Source organism: Aedes albopictus, chromosome 3 (genome assembly GCF_035046485.1).
Source record: "Aedes albopictus strain Foshan chromosome 3, AalbF5, whole genome shotgun sequence".
Lineage (NCBI taxonomy): Eukaryota > Metazoa > Arthropoda > Insecta > Diptera > Culicidae > Aedes > Aedes albopictus.
Window position 1 is genome coordinate 268,813,194 of NC_085138.1, and position 17,822 is coordinate 268,831,015.

General features: G+C 38.6%; 1 protein-coding gene across 1 annotated transcript in view; it reads left to right on the top strand.

Moving 5' to 3' along the window:
* The first annotated feature begins 14 nt into the window (after positions 1-14).
* The window catches only part of LOC115257485 (inactive CLIP domain-containing serine protease A30), a 29,187-nt gene continuing 11,379 nt past the window's right edge, over positions 15-17,822 (top strand). The window contains exons 1-2 of the mRNA XM_029857114.2: positions 15-319; positions 388-856. Of these exons, the coding sequence (XP_029712974.2) occupies positions 111-319; positions 388-856 (678 nt within the window). The 5' untranslated portion in view covers positions 15-110. The remainder of the gene's footprint in view (positions 320-387; positions 857-17,822) is intronic.

Sequence of the window (17,822 nt, forward strand, 5' to 3'; positions counted from 1 at the left end):
TATGGCAAATCCAAAGTTTTACTTTTTTTTGGCTTTGTTTTGTTTTGACGCTGGGAATCCCAAATCCCATCATCCGCAAGATTGTTTGGTTCTCGGTAATCGGAGCGCTGATGATTACGTTTGTTGTCAGTCACCTTTTAGCAATGGATCGAATGGTACTACCGTTGGTGATATTATTTTTCCATTGCGTCCACGGGCATCCACAAACAAGAGAAATATTTTACCGAAGAACCACCACGCCGGATCCAATCCAGGCGTTTTTTAGTAGCTGCAATCCACATACTGCTGATTGCGTCCGTGAGCAAAATTGTGCATCTGAGTAAGGACAGACTGTTGGATTAGGTACTTACAGATGTTATTAAGATGCTTTCAAATCTATAATTCTAGGAATATTTTGAATGTTGGGCGATGCAGTGGCATTGGACAAGTCTGTTGCAAACGGGAGAATACAGCTGTAGTATTTCCAGACTATACCACACCAAGACCCGTGAGAACCACCGCAACTACCACTACAGCTCGTCCTAGAACAACCAAACCGACAACTCTAAAACCAACCACAACGGAAGAACCTTTCACCGGTTGGTTATATGAAGATTGCGGTGTTCGACAGTCGACCCAGCTGTATAACGAAGATATCAGAGACTCTGAAAGAGACGAATTCCCATGGAATGTAGCAATCTTTTCGGAATCCGTAAACAGTTTTGGATACATGCAGAACGTGTTCTACTGTGGAGGTACTCTGATAGACGCTTCCGTCGTTATTACGTCCGCCAACTGCGAATCTCTCAAGCCTAACACTAAACTGTCCATCGCTGTTGGCGTTTGGAACCTAAGCAATCCCGATGAGAACTGGCAGGTTCGTATGATTTAGATTTTACTCTATTTTCTGCATAAATTGTTGTTATATATTAGAAACCTGCTGGTTTGCTGGTTTCAAGCTAATGGGATTCATTGCTGCCAAGGAATTAAAATTGCATTCCATTTTCGACGTACATTTGCTGTTTGAACTTTCAAAACATCATCCACGTACGTCAATTATCAAATTTAGATTGTTTTCACCTGGTTAAAAAGGTAAGAACATATTACAGATTTTGCAGATTTTCTCAAGACCGGCATTAAAGATAAACATTGGCGTGAGAGTATTATTTGCCGGAAGTACGTTGTTCGACACGGAAAATGAATAGAAGATAAAAAGTGAAGAAAAGGTGACGCGCAAACTGTGTCACGCAGAAAGGTTGGTTGGTGAGATCTTTCCAATTAACTCTCTTTGTGTATTAGATCATTTTTTACTCAAATCGTACACTGAAGCTGATTCAGGTCTGAACAATTTCTAAGTTGATGATCGGACGTGTATGAAAATGCTCGTGATATGGCCAGTAATATGGGACAAACATTAAATTCTCGCTCCAGTCGACTTTTTTGATTCCATTTAGGTCCCATATGAACTGTGCAAAATTTCAGCGCAATCGATGGAACTATAATTTAGCGCAAGCGGTTCAAAGTTTTTATAAGATTTACTATGGGAGAAGTTACACTTTCAGATAAAAAATCCTAGAGGTCGCCCCTTGTCTCTTTAATTCAAATCGATCAACGCTTCTTGTAGAAAAATAATTTATAAAACGTTCCTTCGTAGACCGCAAAACAATTGAATGCTTGTGGAAAAAGTTATTGATTTATTACCGATTAGTGATCCAACGAACGGCTTTTTGTTTAGTTTTATTGGCAGCACTGTAGCGTAGATTTTCTTCCTCTGACTCGTCACATACGGTCGCAGAAAGGGATGTTTTTTGCTTGGTTTTTGTGTTCCCGTGTCAAAACGTCGGGCAAATGAAGAATGTCGTTTGCTCATTTTTTTATGCAGCCAAAAATAATGAATTGTGTCATACAGTAGATTTAACAGCAAAGAAACGGTAAAGTATACTAAAAGAATAAAAATGCAGGGGTGACCTAAATGTTTAGGATAGGCGATTTTTGTCATTCTCAAAAAAGTTCAATAAGCTGTTTTCATAGACTGCATAAAAATCTCAAATTCTGCCTGTTTGTCAACCTATTACACCGTTCAACACCATTTTTTTTTATGGGATGAAAAAAAAAGAACAGGGATCTGGGACCCTAGAAGTGTTATAGTGAAATTTTTTTTGAAAAATATTGTACCGGGCCTTCACAGTTCAAAACCGAAGTTTGTATGGAGAACTTGGGGTGTTCAATTGAGATGTGTATTAGAACGCGCTGTGTATATATTTAGGCGTTAGACAATAACGAAATTAACCCAAATACCGAAAACGCCCAAAAATATGCACGGTACGTTCTAATGCACATATCATTTGAACACTCCAAGTTCTCTATACAAACTTTGGTTTTAAACTGCGAAGGCCCGGTCCAATATTTTTCAAAAATTCTTTCACTATGACACTTTAGTGTCTTTTTTTCTCATCCCATAACACCAAATTTAGTAAAATTTTGTCGAGCAGTGTTATTTATGCATCGTTGGTACAAATTTGAGCTCGATTCGTTAATCTTTCGCGTAGCTACTGTGATGGATTGACACTTTTTGGATTTTTTTCGTAAAAAAAACAAAATTTGTTTACATCAATGTCATTACATTTCAGTATTGATATCGAAAGATTTTCTACTTCTGTTCACCAGATAATCGCTGATATATTAAAGCCTATTTGGATTAAAGGAAGAACACGTTCAGTATTTTTTGTGTGGTGTTGTAAATATGACTTATGTTATATGGGGGAAAACTTCCAACTGGTATAAGAAGGGTTAAAGATGAAGGTAAGAAAATATTACATTCTACATTACATGACATTACATAAAGTGCCAATGTATTGTTAATGAATGCTAATATGTAATTTGATTAAATTCGATTCACTGGTTTCGGAGATAAGGCAGTTCAAAAATTAGTTGCCTAAAATAGTGTTTTACGAGAACGGTTCTGGCTTCGCGAAAGATTCACCAATCGTACTCAAATTTGCACCAGTGATGCACATATAATAGGTTAAAAAACAGTCAAAATTTGATAATTTTTGATGCAACCTATGAAGAAATAGTACTTGTTGAACTTTTCTGTGAGAGAAACAAGCACCCTATATCAAACATTTTGGCCAAACTCTGTACACCGTTCAGCAAAAACTATCTCAAGTACATCTTTTTGTAGATAGGGTGGCTTAGGGCAGGTTTGTTCTTTTCGTCATGGGGGCATTTTGTCGGTCAAATTGCCTGAAACTTGGCTATATAATTCAGATTGGTTGAGAAGGATTTTGGGCCAATTCTGGGATCAACAGGATTAAAAAAAGGTCTCCAGTTAGCCTAGTCGTTAAAGCTATGGATCGTCAATCCGGAGACGGCGGGTTCGATGCCCGTTCCAGTCGGGAAAATTTTCTTGACTCCCTGGGCATAGTGTATCATTGTACTTGCCACACAATATACAAATTCATGCAATGGCAGGCAAAGGAAGCCCTTCAATTAATAACTGTGGAAGTGCTCAAAGAACACTAAGTTGAAGTGAGGCAGGCCAAGTTCCAGTGGGAACGTAGAGCCATAAAGAAGAAGAAGAAGAAGGATTTTAAAAAATCCGCATGACGAAGAGAACAAAACTGCCGAAAATACGTAAATTCTCCCATATCATGCAATCGATGTAAATCTTCTCAAGCTGCCACTTCTTAATCTGCGATTTTGTTTAGCAACAGCGTCTGAAAGAGTCAGCACAAAGCTTGCTTTTATAAGGATCTGGAAGCATAATATAGATGATTAGAAATAAAACATTGTGACAATTCATCATAGATGATGAATTTGTGTCATTACCATTTACAGCCCATTTATTACTAATAAATCTTGCTATTTAATCGTGGGATTGTTTTTTTTTTTGTCAAATGTCTACTACATAGTTCTGACAATTATAGCCGTTTTTCGGTAATTGGCTGCGAAATTTATTACAACTATGTTACTACTTCTGGAACAAATAGCAAAAAAATGTAACAACTGTTTTGCTCCTCAAAAAAAAACATCACTAGAGAAAAAAAAACCATCATTATTCAAGGAAATTCAGAAGAAATTTCTGGTGAATTTTTGTGGACATTCCAATAGTAATTTCTGAGAAAAACATCCTTAAGATAATATCTTAGCTAGGGGTTTTCGACTGGAACTGGTTTGTTATGGAAATTGTGGCTTTCTCAGTCCAGGGAATCCAAATTTAATCGTTTGGATTCCCTAGACTGAGAAAGCCACAATTTCCATAGATTCTTAAAAAAAACTTTGAAATTAATAAGATATCTTGAGATATAGTTCTTTCAAAATCCCTGGAGGAATATCTGACGAAACTCCTTGAAAGCACCCTAGTAGTATCCTAATAGATTCTCTGAGCAGGGATGCCAGATGATTTTTTGAAAAATCTGTATCATCAGTTTCAAAAATCTGTAACTCATATAAAATTTGGGTGAAAAATCTGTATCCCATACAAAATTAAATAGCCCCTCCAGCTCAAAAATCTGTATTTCATATAAAACGAAATCAGTATGTATGCTCAAAAATCTGTATAATACAGATAAATTTGTATGTATGGCATCTTTGCTCAGAGATATTTTTTTTAACAATTTTGGAAGAAATCCTTTGATATAATTCCTGGTTTTCTGAAGAAATTCTCTCATAAATACGTGGACGTATTTCTTAAAGAAGCCCTGGAGATTCCTATATAAACAAAAATATAAACATTTTTAAATATTTCTAGAAAAAGAATTCTCAATACTTTAAAAGGTACTCTTACAGAAATTTCCAGGCAATATTTCTGGAGAAAATTCTGAAAGAATCTAAATAGAAATTCCTAAAAGTATCCTGGGAGGATTTTCCGAGAAAACACATGCAGAAACATCCGCAAGAATTCCTGATGGTACCTGGTGTATGAATTTCTAAGGAAATTCCTGCTTGAACCACTGAAAAAAAATAAGGAATCCTTGAAGAATTTTTTGGCGACATTCCTTCTGGATTAGAATCTCAGATGGAGACCTTCCGGAGCAAACCATAAGGTATATTCTAAAAAAATCTTTGTGAAATGTCTGGAGGAATTTCCAGAGGAATTTCTGAGAGAATTTCAAAAGGAAACCCTGATGACAATTTCTGAATATATCCTTGGAAGTTTTTTGAAATAATCCATGAATAAATTCCAATGGCAGTTTTTGGAGGAATCTTTGAAAAAAAAAATGAGATATTTTTTAAAACAATTCTGGGACAAATCCTTTGATATAATTCCTGGACGATTTTCTGAAGAAGTTCTCTGAGAAATACGTGGACGTTTTTCTTAATGAAGCCCCGGAGAAATATCTAGATAAACATTTTTAAATATTTCTAGAAAAATAATTCTTAAAAATTTAAAAGGTTTTCTTACAGAAATATCCAGGCAATGTTTCTGGAGAAAATTCTGAAAGAATCTAGATAGAAATATTTAAAAGTATCGAAGGAGGATTTTCCGAGAAAACACATGCAGAAATATCCGCAAGAATTCCTGAGGGTACCTGGTGTATAAATTTCTAAGGAAACTCCTGCTTGAACCACTGAAAAAAATGCGGAATCCCCGACGAAATTTTTGGCGACATTCCTTTTGGACTGGAATCTCAGATGGAGACCTTCCGGAGCAAACCATGTGGTATATTCTGAAAAAGAAAAATCTTTGTCAAATGTCTGGAGGAATTTCCAGAGGAATTTCTGTGAGAATTTCGAAAGGAAACCCTGATGACAAATTCTGAATACATCCTTGGAAGTTTTTTGAAATAACCCATGAATAAATTCCAGTGGCAGTTTTTTGAGGAATCCTAGACAAAAAAAATCCGATAAAACCCCTGCAGTTATGTGTGAAAGAATTCAGGGTAGATATTAAAAAAAAACAAACTATAGGAATAATTTATGAATAGTCAGCTGTCCCGGCAAACTTTGTCTTGCCAAATTATGTTGGTTTGATAATTGTAAATCGTAAATATCATTCCAGCACCGCACTCTAGATTGGTTTCGTTTCGATCGTGTTGATTTTCATCCCAGCTCATGAAAAATGAGCATGTTGTCTATTTTCTTACATTTTTGTTCATTTTCCTAACTTTTTTTTTACATATAAACACAGCCACACTGAATACGAATCTAACCATGCAAGAGTCATCCTGATCGGTTCAGCTGTTCGTGAGTTTTGTTGCCTCAAAGGGACTCCAAACTCATTTTTATATATATACTAGCTGTCCCGGTAAATGAAAAACCAGTATTTTTACATTCTATATACTTCTTGAATGATTTTCGTAACTTTTTATCAATATAAACACAGCTACTATGAATACGAATCGAACCGTGCAAGAGTCATGCTGATCAGTTCATCCGTTCGTGAGTTTTGTTGCCTCAAAGGAACTTCAAACTCATTTTTATACATAGAAAGATAGATAGATTTTCCATGGAAATCCCTGGACGGGTTTTTGGAAGAATCACTGGAGGAATCGAAAAAAAATGCATAGAGAAATTTCTGAACTGATATCAATGAAAGACTTTTTTGTAAATGCAATTCTAATGAAATTTCTGAAGAAAATTTAGGAGTTTTTTTTAACACATTTCCCACATTAATTGGACCACCTATAATACCTTATGGACTGTTTCCTGTGTTTAATGGATTATTTCAGTCATTTTAGGCAGCAGTTTTTAAAATTTTAGATATTTTCTTGTCAAATAACAGCATTGACACGATACCACGCACTGTCAACAAATTGCTGTTTTAGCGAAGATCACTTTATCAAGACGACTTGCAGCACTGCTGACAATCGGGAGTCACTGTTAGCAGTGCCACTATGGATGAAGGTGGAACCATTCATGATATTATGAGTAAATCTTCATACTCGCACTAATACACTCTTACGCTTTTATACAAAGCTACCACCTTAGTTCAACAGGCGGCGGTGTCATCGGTGACGCTTGCCGTTTGTATGGGAAAACAACAGAGTTCCATGTCTTCTTGATAAAGTAGTCTTCGGTTTTAAATATTTTTTTTATCTGTATTAACGAGACTTTTAGCCCTAGTTCATCTCGGGACCCACACTTTACTTCCCTTCCGAAGGAAGAACTCACATTTTGGCGAGTTTGTCGAGAGTGAGATTCGATCCCAGGTAGATGATAGTCAAGTGTTCTAACCACCTGCTGTGACACCAGGTCCGCTCCACAGGTTTTAAATAATTTTCCACTCAATCATTTGTAGCGAATTAGTTTGTGAGAAACTATAAAGCCGGCTTCGTCGATGGTCACTCGACAACGGATGAGTTCTTCACCGTACGGCAAATGTTCCAAAATATGCCTCGAATAGCACTTTCCAATTAGACCATTCTAGGTCGGCGACGTCATCAGCGACACGCCAGTGGCAATTTTTGGTGGCATCGGCGTGATCGAAGTTCGACCAGGAAGTCAACGTTGGCGAGGCAAAGCAGTTCGTTGTCAGTACGGTCTTGAATTTGTAGTCTGAATATTTTCATGATCATTGATAACATAAATTATCAAATACGTTGGAATACTCATTTTTTATTCCTGTTTTGTCCGTCACTGCAACCAGCTTTTTGACCTAACCTATTGTGACATTTCCCGTATCCTTGGTGTAGTGTACTCCATTAATCAATTGCCGTGGAGAAATCCCTGAAGGAACTTCTGCAGGTACCCCTGGTGTTTCAAGAATCTGTTAAAGAGTTCCCTGCATAAATGTATGAAGCAATCTCTGATTGGAATTTTTGAGGAGTTCTAGGAAGAATCTCCGAAGGAATTCCAAGAGGAATCCCCGAAGGAACTTCAGGTAGGATATCTGAAAGGATTCCAGAAGAAATCCCCGAAGGATTTCCAGGAGTAATCCACAAAGGAATTCCAAGAGGAATCCTTGATAAATTTTCAGAAGGAATCCCTGACAGAATTCCTGGAAGTATTCCAGAAAGAAAACCTGGAAGATTCCCTGAAACAAATCCTGGGGGAATTCTTTTAGGAACTCAATGAAAAATCCTTGAGATATATCTTATGGTATATGCTTAAGCAAAGTTCTGATGAAATTTTTGAAAAAACTACTAGAAGAATCTCAGAAGAAAATTCTGGAGAAATCTCTGATGCAACTCCTGCAGGCATCCCTGAGTTCTCCAGGAAAAATCTCCGACACAACTCCATAAGCGATCCCTGGAAGAATTTCTATAAGAACCCATAAATAAACTTCTGGAGGAATCCCTGAAGAAATCCTGAAGGAATTCCTGGACTTATCCTGGACTGAATGAACTTCTATAGCGTAACACGACGATATAACTAACCGAAACGATCTATACAACATAAGCTTTATTAACGTGGAAACATACAATTATTAACCGTTTTGCAGTTTACTAAACACTAAACTAGATCGTTGAACATCTATCGCGGTGGCGCTCTCGAACGGACAGGCAGAGTTGTAGGATGGTCAGCTCTAAATCTGTACGTCACATCAGACCGACGAACGTACGATGATCGATAGTCATCACAGTACCCAGGTAACCACTAAGCACTGTCGTAAGCGGTCTAAAGGTCATTCAGCAGCTTCTCCGTGTCATTAGGCTCTGTATGTGATTTTCAAATTCTCACAGGCATTATAAATTGTAAGCACTAAAATAAGCCGTATATTAGTATATTACGCTACACTGTAGTGCTTGCAAATCCAGAGCCTGTGAGCCGAATTAGAAGCCTGACAGTGCTGTTAAAAGGCTTGGTGTACATGACGTTTATATCAATCATAGCTGATTTGAAGCAAAACAAAACTGAATCGTCAGAGAACAATGAAATATCATCGGAACTTTTGTAGGATAGATTGGGTGTTGGATGATTATCGTCATCTCGCCACTATAAACAACAAATTAATGTACAGCTGCTTCCTCGATCATCTATTACGATTACGAATGCATCAGATATTTACCTGTGCAGCTATAATCGGTTTACCCGAGCTTTTACCTACAGATGAATACCAAAAGTAGTCGACGAGCCGCATTTTGATTCCTCCTGTTATAAAACGTCGTCAACCTTCCAAACTTCCCTAGCTGCACCTCCCGCAGAACCGCCATCCCTAAAACCATTTCCCCGACCATTTCATACATTTCGTATGCTGCCACTTTGTGCCCGATTCCACATCCGACCATCGGATCATTCTAAACATTTCGGTTCGGAACATCAATGCTGTCCCAACTTGTTGCCTCCTTTTCCTCAAATACGGTAGTGAGCTAACCGATCTCACGCTGCATCAATGGATCAGATGGAAAACGTGACGAAATAAACTTGAAAACAGCAAGTCCGAAGATTATCAGTTCGTATCTGGATCAGCAGGCCGTAAAAATCGAAGAAAAAATAGACTTCGATGGAAAGGCATCCGGAGCAAAACATAAAGAAGATAAATAACTTTTTTTTCTTTTTCCTTAACCCACTTTTGACAGCTCTTTCACCAGAGACTCGGTACGCAGATTGAAGCTGGCCGTATATCAGCCGAATATTTCGCCAAAAGTGGCTTTTTAGCAGATCTATTATAGGATGTAGTTCTGAAAAGCTCTGTTGGCACTGTTCTTCATATGAATATAGAACCAACTTGGTGTCAATTTTTACGGCTTAGTGGTTACTTGGGTAGGAATCCCTGAAGAAACTTCTGGGAATCCACAAATGGTCCCTGAGGTATCCTTGAAATCTCCTATGGGAACCTATGATTGAAATCCAGGAGAGATCCCTGAAGGAACTCGAGAAGATATCTCTGAAGGAACCTCTGGAGGAATCCCAAAAGGAATTCCAGGAGGAATCGCTGAAGAATCATCTATCTACCCAAGTAACCACTAAGCCGTAAAAATTGACACCAAGTTGGTTCTATATTCATATGAAGAACAGTGCCAACAGAGCTTTTCAGAACTACATCCTATAATAGATCTGCTAAAAAGCCACTTTTGGCGAAATATTCGGCTGATATACGGCCAGCTTCAAACTGCGTACCGAGTCTCTGGTGAAAGAGCTGTCAAAAGTGGGTTAAGGAAAAAGAAAAAAAAAGTTATTTATCTTCTTTATGTTTTGCTCCGGATGCCTTTCCATCGAAGTCTATTTTTTCTTCGATTTTTACGGCCTGCTGATCCAGATTCGAACTGATAATCTTCGGACTTGCTGTTTTCAAGTTTATTTCGTCACGTTTTCCATCTGATCCATTGATGCAGCGTGAGATCGGTTAGCTCACTACCGTATTTGAGGAAAAGGAGGCAACAAGTTGGGACAGCATTGATGTTCCGAACCGGAATGTTTAGAATGATCCGATGGTCGGATGTGGAATCGGGCACAAAGTGGCAGCATACGAAATGTATGAAATGGTCGGGGAAATGGTTTTAGGGATGGCGGTTCTGCGGGAGGTGCAGCTAGGGAAGTTTGGAAGGTTGACGACGTTTTATAACAGGAGGAATCAAAATGCGGCTCGTCGACTACTTTTGGTATTCATCTGTAGGTAAAAGCTCGGGTAAACCGATTATAGCTGCACAGGTAAATATCTGATGCATTCGTAATCGTAATAGATGATCGAGGAAGCAGCTGTACATTAATTTGTTGTTTATAGTGGCGAGATGACGATAATCATCCAACACCCAATCTATCCTACAAAAGTTCCGATGATATTTCATTGTTCTCTGACGATTCAGTTTTGTTTTGCTTCAAATCAGCTATGATTGATATAAACGTCATGTACACCAAGCCTTTTAACAGCACTGTCAGGCTTCTAATTCGGCTCACAGGCTCTGGATTTGCAAGCACTACAGTGTAGCGTAATATACTAATATACGGCTTATTTTAGTGCTTACAATTTATAATGCCTGTGAGAATTTGAAAATCACATACAGAGCCTAATGACACGGAGAAGCTGCTGAATGACCTTTAGACCGCTTACGACAGTGCTTAGTGGTTACCTGGGTATACGAATCCCTAAAGCTTCTGAGGGAATTTCTGGAATAATCCATTCCAGAACTCCTGTAGGAATTCCTAAAGAAGCTTTTGAAGAACTTTTAAACTAATCTTTAACTGACCTCCTGGAATTCCTGAAGGAATTCATGTTTAATCTCCTGGAGGCATCCTTGAATCGTCCTGAAAGTCTCTCTGATGGAACTTCTTGATGAATATCTGGGATTGGAATAACAGAGGGAACTTCTGAAGATATCCCTAATGAAACACCTGGAGGCATCCCTGAATCCTTCTGGTACTACTGTGGAGATCCTTGACGGAACTCCTGAAGAGATCTCTTTTACACTTCTGGAGCAATCCTTAAGAAAAGTATTCCCTGCAAGAACTTCGGTAGAAATACCAGTAGAACCAGTAGAACTCCTAGAGAAATCCCTAAAAGAACTCCCGAAAAAATCTCTGAAAATCTCCATGAGGCATCCCGAAGGAATTTAAAGAGAAACCTATGAAGGAATTATAGAAGGGATTCTTGTCCAATTTGATGCCTCATTTGATAATTTTATTTTGGCTTTATAATCTTTTGGAATCAACTTGAATGGAAAAACTTACTTCGGTGATGAAATTCCAGGATGTGATCATCCAGGAGAGAAATTTCTAAAAGAATTCATGAAGAAGCTCTTGCATAAATTACTGAGCGACCTCCTGGAATAATTCCTGAAAGAATTCTTTGGGAGATACTTAAATAACTTCCTGGAAAGAACTCCTGTTAGAACCCTAGAAGCATCACACTATTAGGTGGATTGATACATTTTAAAATCTCAAACTCATATCCATCATTTAACCCTAAAAGGGATACCTTCATGGCCTCAGTTTCGTCCCTCACTGAGTGTGTTCCATCAAAGACGAGCTCTGAAAGGCTCCTGGGGTCCAATGGACCCCAGGTATCCCTTTTAGGGTTAATAAGTTATTGATAAGTAGTATAAACCTTGAGCAGAATTTCATTAACTTGCTTTGTTGCAAATATGGTACAAATTCGGTTCTCTTGACCCATTTTCACCCCCTCAAAGGGGTGTGAATGGGTTAATTTCCATACACTTGATGGTTTAAGTAAAATCGACGAACTCCAAATATTTTCCCACCATTTGTACACGCACTACCAAAGGTTATATTCCAGTGATCAAAGGACTTTTTCATACAGAGAAGCAAAAGTTATTGAGCAATGAATGTGGAAGTATGCATTTTTAACCCATTCTCACTCCCAACGACGGTAGCATTTTTTTTTTCCACCACTGTTGGGGAAATTAAGCCACTGCGTCCAATAGGCTGAACTTTTGTGGCATGTCCCGTTCTGATATTCGCTTCTGGCCTGCTAATTACCATGTGTCACGTAACACTAGTTTACAAAATAAAGTTTTTGAAGTACAATTCAGTACTGATTTCGATAACGTGCTTCAAAAAATTTCAAGTAGAGCGGTTTTTGAGTTTTAGCTCAATATCAAGTTTTACAACTTTTAAAAATATTGAATTTACTAAAATTCAAATGTTATGCGTTTTGTTCAATCAATTACAAATCTTTTTCCATAAATTAAAAGCTGAATACAATACCATTCGATCATCTGAATGCAGGTTTTGCGTTAGATTAATGAAATTCAAGATATTGGCGAGTTTTAGGGACGATCTCCTTAAATTTTAGCCAAATTTCCAAAAATATATGAAGAAATGTATTTTTTCAATAAAAAAAAACAATACAAAAATTCTTTCTCAACGTTTATTTGACACATCATATGTAGGTGAGGTACAGTAAAAAATTCAGCTCAATCGGAGCATTGATTACGGAGCATTGAGGGCCCATATTGCCGAGGCGGTAAACGCACGGGTATTCAGCATGACCATGCTGAGGGTGACGGGTTCGATTCCCGTTCGGTCCAGGATCTTTTCGTAAAGGAAATTTCCTTGACTTCCTTGGGCATAGAGTATCTTCATGCCTGCCACACGATATACACATGCAAAATGGTCATTGGCAGAGGAAGCTCTCAGTTAATAACTGTGGAAGTGCTCATAGAACACTAAGCTGAGAAGCAGGCTTTGTCCCAATGAGGACGTTACGCCAAGAAGAGAGAGAGAGAGAGATGTGTGAAGTGAGTGACGTTGCTTAAAAATAGAACAAAAATCGATTTCAAATCATCAACCTTGTATGGAAAGTTGAAAAAAATTCCGCTCTACTGTATTTTTTTTTCCTTCGCGTTTTCGAATTCAGGGCATGATTCTACACCAAATATGATCATCAGCTTACCGAGTTCAAAAATGCTGTAAACTAGTGTAATCAGCTACTGCCACGACGCGTCGTCTCCCAGTCAGGTGCAATGGAATTGATAAACTCCAAGACCTTCCCAAGTTCTGCAGACCTGGGTTCACTGGGTTGCTAGCAACCACTATTTAGAAATCTTTGCCTGCGCGTGTATAAAGCACCACAACTGCAAACCAGATGTTCCGAGGTTTCACGTTCCGTATTTTTTTTATCTAGTTCATTTATTTGGGGCTCAATCGCGTATAACGCTTTACGGAGCCGAGGATCTTTCTTTGTACTTAATAGTATGCATTATACAGAGTAATAACTTTTTAATGATATCTGTTAGTAATGGGTGGAAGCCAGGGTACTCGTGGCAGCTCGAGGTTAAAAGGTCACATGCTGAGGGATGGACAGGGTAAGGATTGGGTCAAAGGTTTCACTGCTGCTCATCCGGGGGTGAATCGCATCTTGCTAGCGTATTCGGTGCCTTGTGGTGTTGGTACCAACTTGTTGTGGGACTTGGTCTTCCGGATGGCCAGGAGCAGCTTGGTAACACAAAGAGGACAAAACAGAGAAAAAAAACTGGAGAAGAAAACACAAGCGAATTAAACTTTTATACCAGCAGAGCGAAGAAAGTCGAAAATTTCACGTTCCGTATTACAGAAACGTGATATCTGTACTCTGAATATGGCTAATATTTTTCAAGTGATACCTGCTCGGGCAGTGTCTAGTAGTGTATGTACTGGCCTAGTAGTGTATGTACATAGAGCTCTCTTGTTGAGCTCTAAGAGGTTTTTGGTTTTATAAGCATTTGTTGTTGTAAATCGTTTTGACTGATTGCAATTTTTGACATCCATCCAATTGGATATCACCCTCTGCTCAGCCCAGCATTTCAGGTCCATTTTTATTGTACAATTTGATATACCACAGAATGGTTCTGGGCCAGCGAACTGTAAATTGGAACCATTTTTAGCAAGCTCGTCTGCCATTTCATTCCCTTCAATGCCACAGTGACCTGGAACCCAGTATAAGTTTACTGAATTCCCTTGGCACAGCCTGCGCAGTGAAAGAATGCATTCCCCAACAAGCTTTGAAATATGTACATTTGTAAGCGCACAATGCTTTTAGTGCAGCTTGACTATCTGAGAAAATACAAATATTTGCATATCTGTATTTTCTCTCAAGGCAGATATTTGCGCATTTCAAAATAGCAAGAATCTCTGCTTGAAACACCGTAGGATAGTGTCCCATCGCAACTGAAATTTGTATTCCAGGGCCGTAGATTCCTGCTCCCGTTTTTATTCCAACTTTTGAGCCATCTGTATAGAATTTGATAGATCCTTGACGAACAGTGGGACCTCCGACTTCCCAATCTGCACGAGTTGTTTCGTGCAACTTGTAAGGAACATCATGGTACTCCACAGGTTACATCCAGTCTTTAATCATTTTCATTACTGGACTATTTTGGAAGCATTGTGAAATGCTCAGGTGACCTACAAGATCACCTGGCATAAACTTTTCAACTCGTTCAAGTCTCAGCAATTCCTTTTCTGCTTCTAATTGCACGTACTCGTGCAAAGGAAGCAGATTGAGAATCGCATTTAAAGCTTTTGATAGAGTGCTACGCATCGCTCCTGTAACAGCAATGGACGCAAGACGTTAAATTTTCGCAAGCTTTGATTGCGTGGTAATCTCTTTTGATTTTGGTCACCAGATAAACGAAGCATACACTCAAACCTCCATTTAGGTAGGATCCATTTACGTAAAATCTATTTAGGTCCCTCCATTTAGGTAACGTTACCTAAATGGAATTTGATTGTGTTCAGACCAGTTGGAGTACTTAAGATTAGGTATAAGGTTGGTTTACGGGAAAAAAGTAGTGAGTGGTGTTAAGGGGGTATGGGGGAGGGGGGATGCTCTGTTGAGATATACCCCCTAAACTCCCCCCCCCCACCATGCAGTTTTGAAAAGTGTCAGTATCCAGCGTCATTTACAGCTGAAATTGAGATAAGCAACCATCCTTCCATCATTCAATTGATATCAGCTCCAGCATTGATGACGTCAAACCCGACATCAACCTATCATTCACATGTTTTTATTTTGGCCACCAAACCCAACATAGACCCAACAGTTGTTCGATGTTGGTCCAACAATGGCCCAACATCCAATAAAAATTGGCCCGACTTTGACCCGACATTCAATAATTTTTCAGTCTGGCGGAATTTTGCAGGGGTTTTCATGTTTTGTGCCCACCTATTCATTTAAATGACAAATCTGATCTAAGACCCTCCAAAACATCCGAAAACGCCCCTGAAGCCCCTCCCCCCCTAAAACCCACCCCCTCCTAAAACTCCTTGAAAGCCATTTGAAACTCCACATGACCTCCTTTAAATCTCCTAGTAACTCTCCCTTCTTAAACTTTTTTTGCAATCTTGTACTCCATTTAGGTAATAAACTGAATCCATTTAGGTAAAAATTCTATTTAGGCAGTCCCGACTCATTACCTAAATGGAGGTTTTGGTGTACATCACTTTTGGGCGGATTGTGGCAGTATAAATCCACATTATCATTTATGGTTTCAAGCCCCACTTCCTGCCAATAGTTTTGGAGCATAACCAGAACGCACTTGTTACCATACCGATTACGGACTCAATTTCAACATTTCAGTTCAGTTTAGCATCCAGTATCAAACCCAAGTATTTGACTCGATCACTAGGATGAATTTGTATCCCTCCGAAAATCTTCCTTCTCCTAGTGAAAGAGACAATTACGACTTTTGACGGGTTGATGCTAAGGCCCTCCTTAATACACCATGAATGTGTATAGTTTAAGGCCCTTTGCATTCTCTCCGAAACAGTTTCGTCATACTTTCCTCTCACTATTATGACTATATCGTCTGCAAAGCCCACAACTTCGAAACCTTTTTCCTTCAAGCTTCTTAGAAGGTCGTCTACAACTAAGGATCACATTAGTGGTGAGAGGACTCCTCCTTACTGTTATAGAAGAACTTCCCTGCTCAGAGGTGATTTATCTTTTTGCAAGCACAGTATAAATCCAATGTAGGTATGATACATTGGTCGAAGTTTTTGTTCTCCATGGCACGCTTCATAGATGAATAGGAGGCATTTTTTTTTTCTTTCTGTATTAACGAGATTTTTAGCCCTAGGCTAGTTCATCTCGGGACCAACGTTTTACTTCCCTTCCGAAGGAAGAACTCACATTTTGTAAGTTTGTCGGGAGTGGGATTCAATCCCAGGTCTTTGGCGTGATAGTCAAGTGTTCTAACCATCACACCAGGTCCGCTCCCTAGGAGGCATTATCAAATGCTCCTTCTATGTCTAAAAAGGCGCATAGAGCTATTTCTTTTGCTGAAAACGTTTTTTCCACCTTTGTTACTAGCGAATGAAGTGCCGTAACCGTTGACTTACCAGATTGATAAGCAAACTGGAAGTCAGATAGGGGATGCTCTTTTATGTAAGAAGAATTGATAAAATCCTTCAAAACCTTTTCCATAGTCTTCAACAAAACTGAAGAAAGACTAATTGACCGGTATGCTTTGGGATGCGTCTTGTCTCGCTTCCCCTTTTTTGGTATAGAGATAACTTTTACAAGTCTCCATTTTGATGGAACGTAACCCAAGTAACACAGAAAACATCTTTCAAAATTTAAGCTTCAAAAGATGTTTTATAACTGTAATATAAGTGTATCAGGAAGCACATTATGTTATTATTAGGCTTTTATAATGTCAGCCGATTACAAACAGCAAAAAAATATCACAGATCACACCAAGTATATTTTACTAATATATAACAATACTGGAGCATCATGCAACTCACTAATAAAAGCCACAATGTTTTTATTTTACAACAGCAGCTCATTTGGGTTTGCCGAGTTTTCCTAACTGCAAAATTCAACACAGATTAAAGCTACATGAACCATATTTTGGTCGGAAATGTTCTGAAAGATCTCCGACGATGACGATGATGTCGAGAAAGATTTACGAAAGCTGTCTAGTTTACACAAGGTCTCGAGAAAAGTTTTATCTGAACAAGTTGTTATTGAATTTTAGGACGCAACTCGCAATTTGAATAGTGGCTGCTCACACACCGTTAAGCTTATCACCAAGCACCATCCTAAGTCCTCTCGGCAGCAGCTGATGTTATTCCAAATCAGATTGCGAATAATCTAAATCTCAAATTTTCCAAAAACTAGTGGTCAGATATTGAACAAAAATATGTGGGGCGGACCTGGTGTGGTGGTTAGAACACAAGACTATCACGCCGAGGACCTGGGATCGAATCCCACTCCCGACATACTCATAAAATGTGGGTTCTTCCTTCGGAAGGGAAGTAAAGCGTGGGTCCCGAGATGAACTAGCCTAGGGTTAAAAATCTCGTTAATACAGAAAAAAAAAATATTGAACAAAAACGAATCAGAATCTGCACCAACAGCAGAGTGAAGGGAACAATTACAATGCAATGTTTACGTTTACATTTTGACAGATTCAACTAGGTATGCTGAAACTTAGTTGTAGTGTAGTTATTTCGGAGTTTAAATTTTGACCGCAAAACATAATTATAGCTTAATAAAATGTTTGTTGTATGATTGT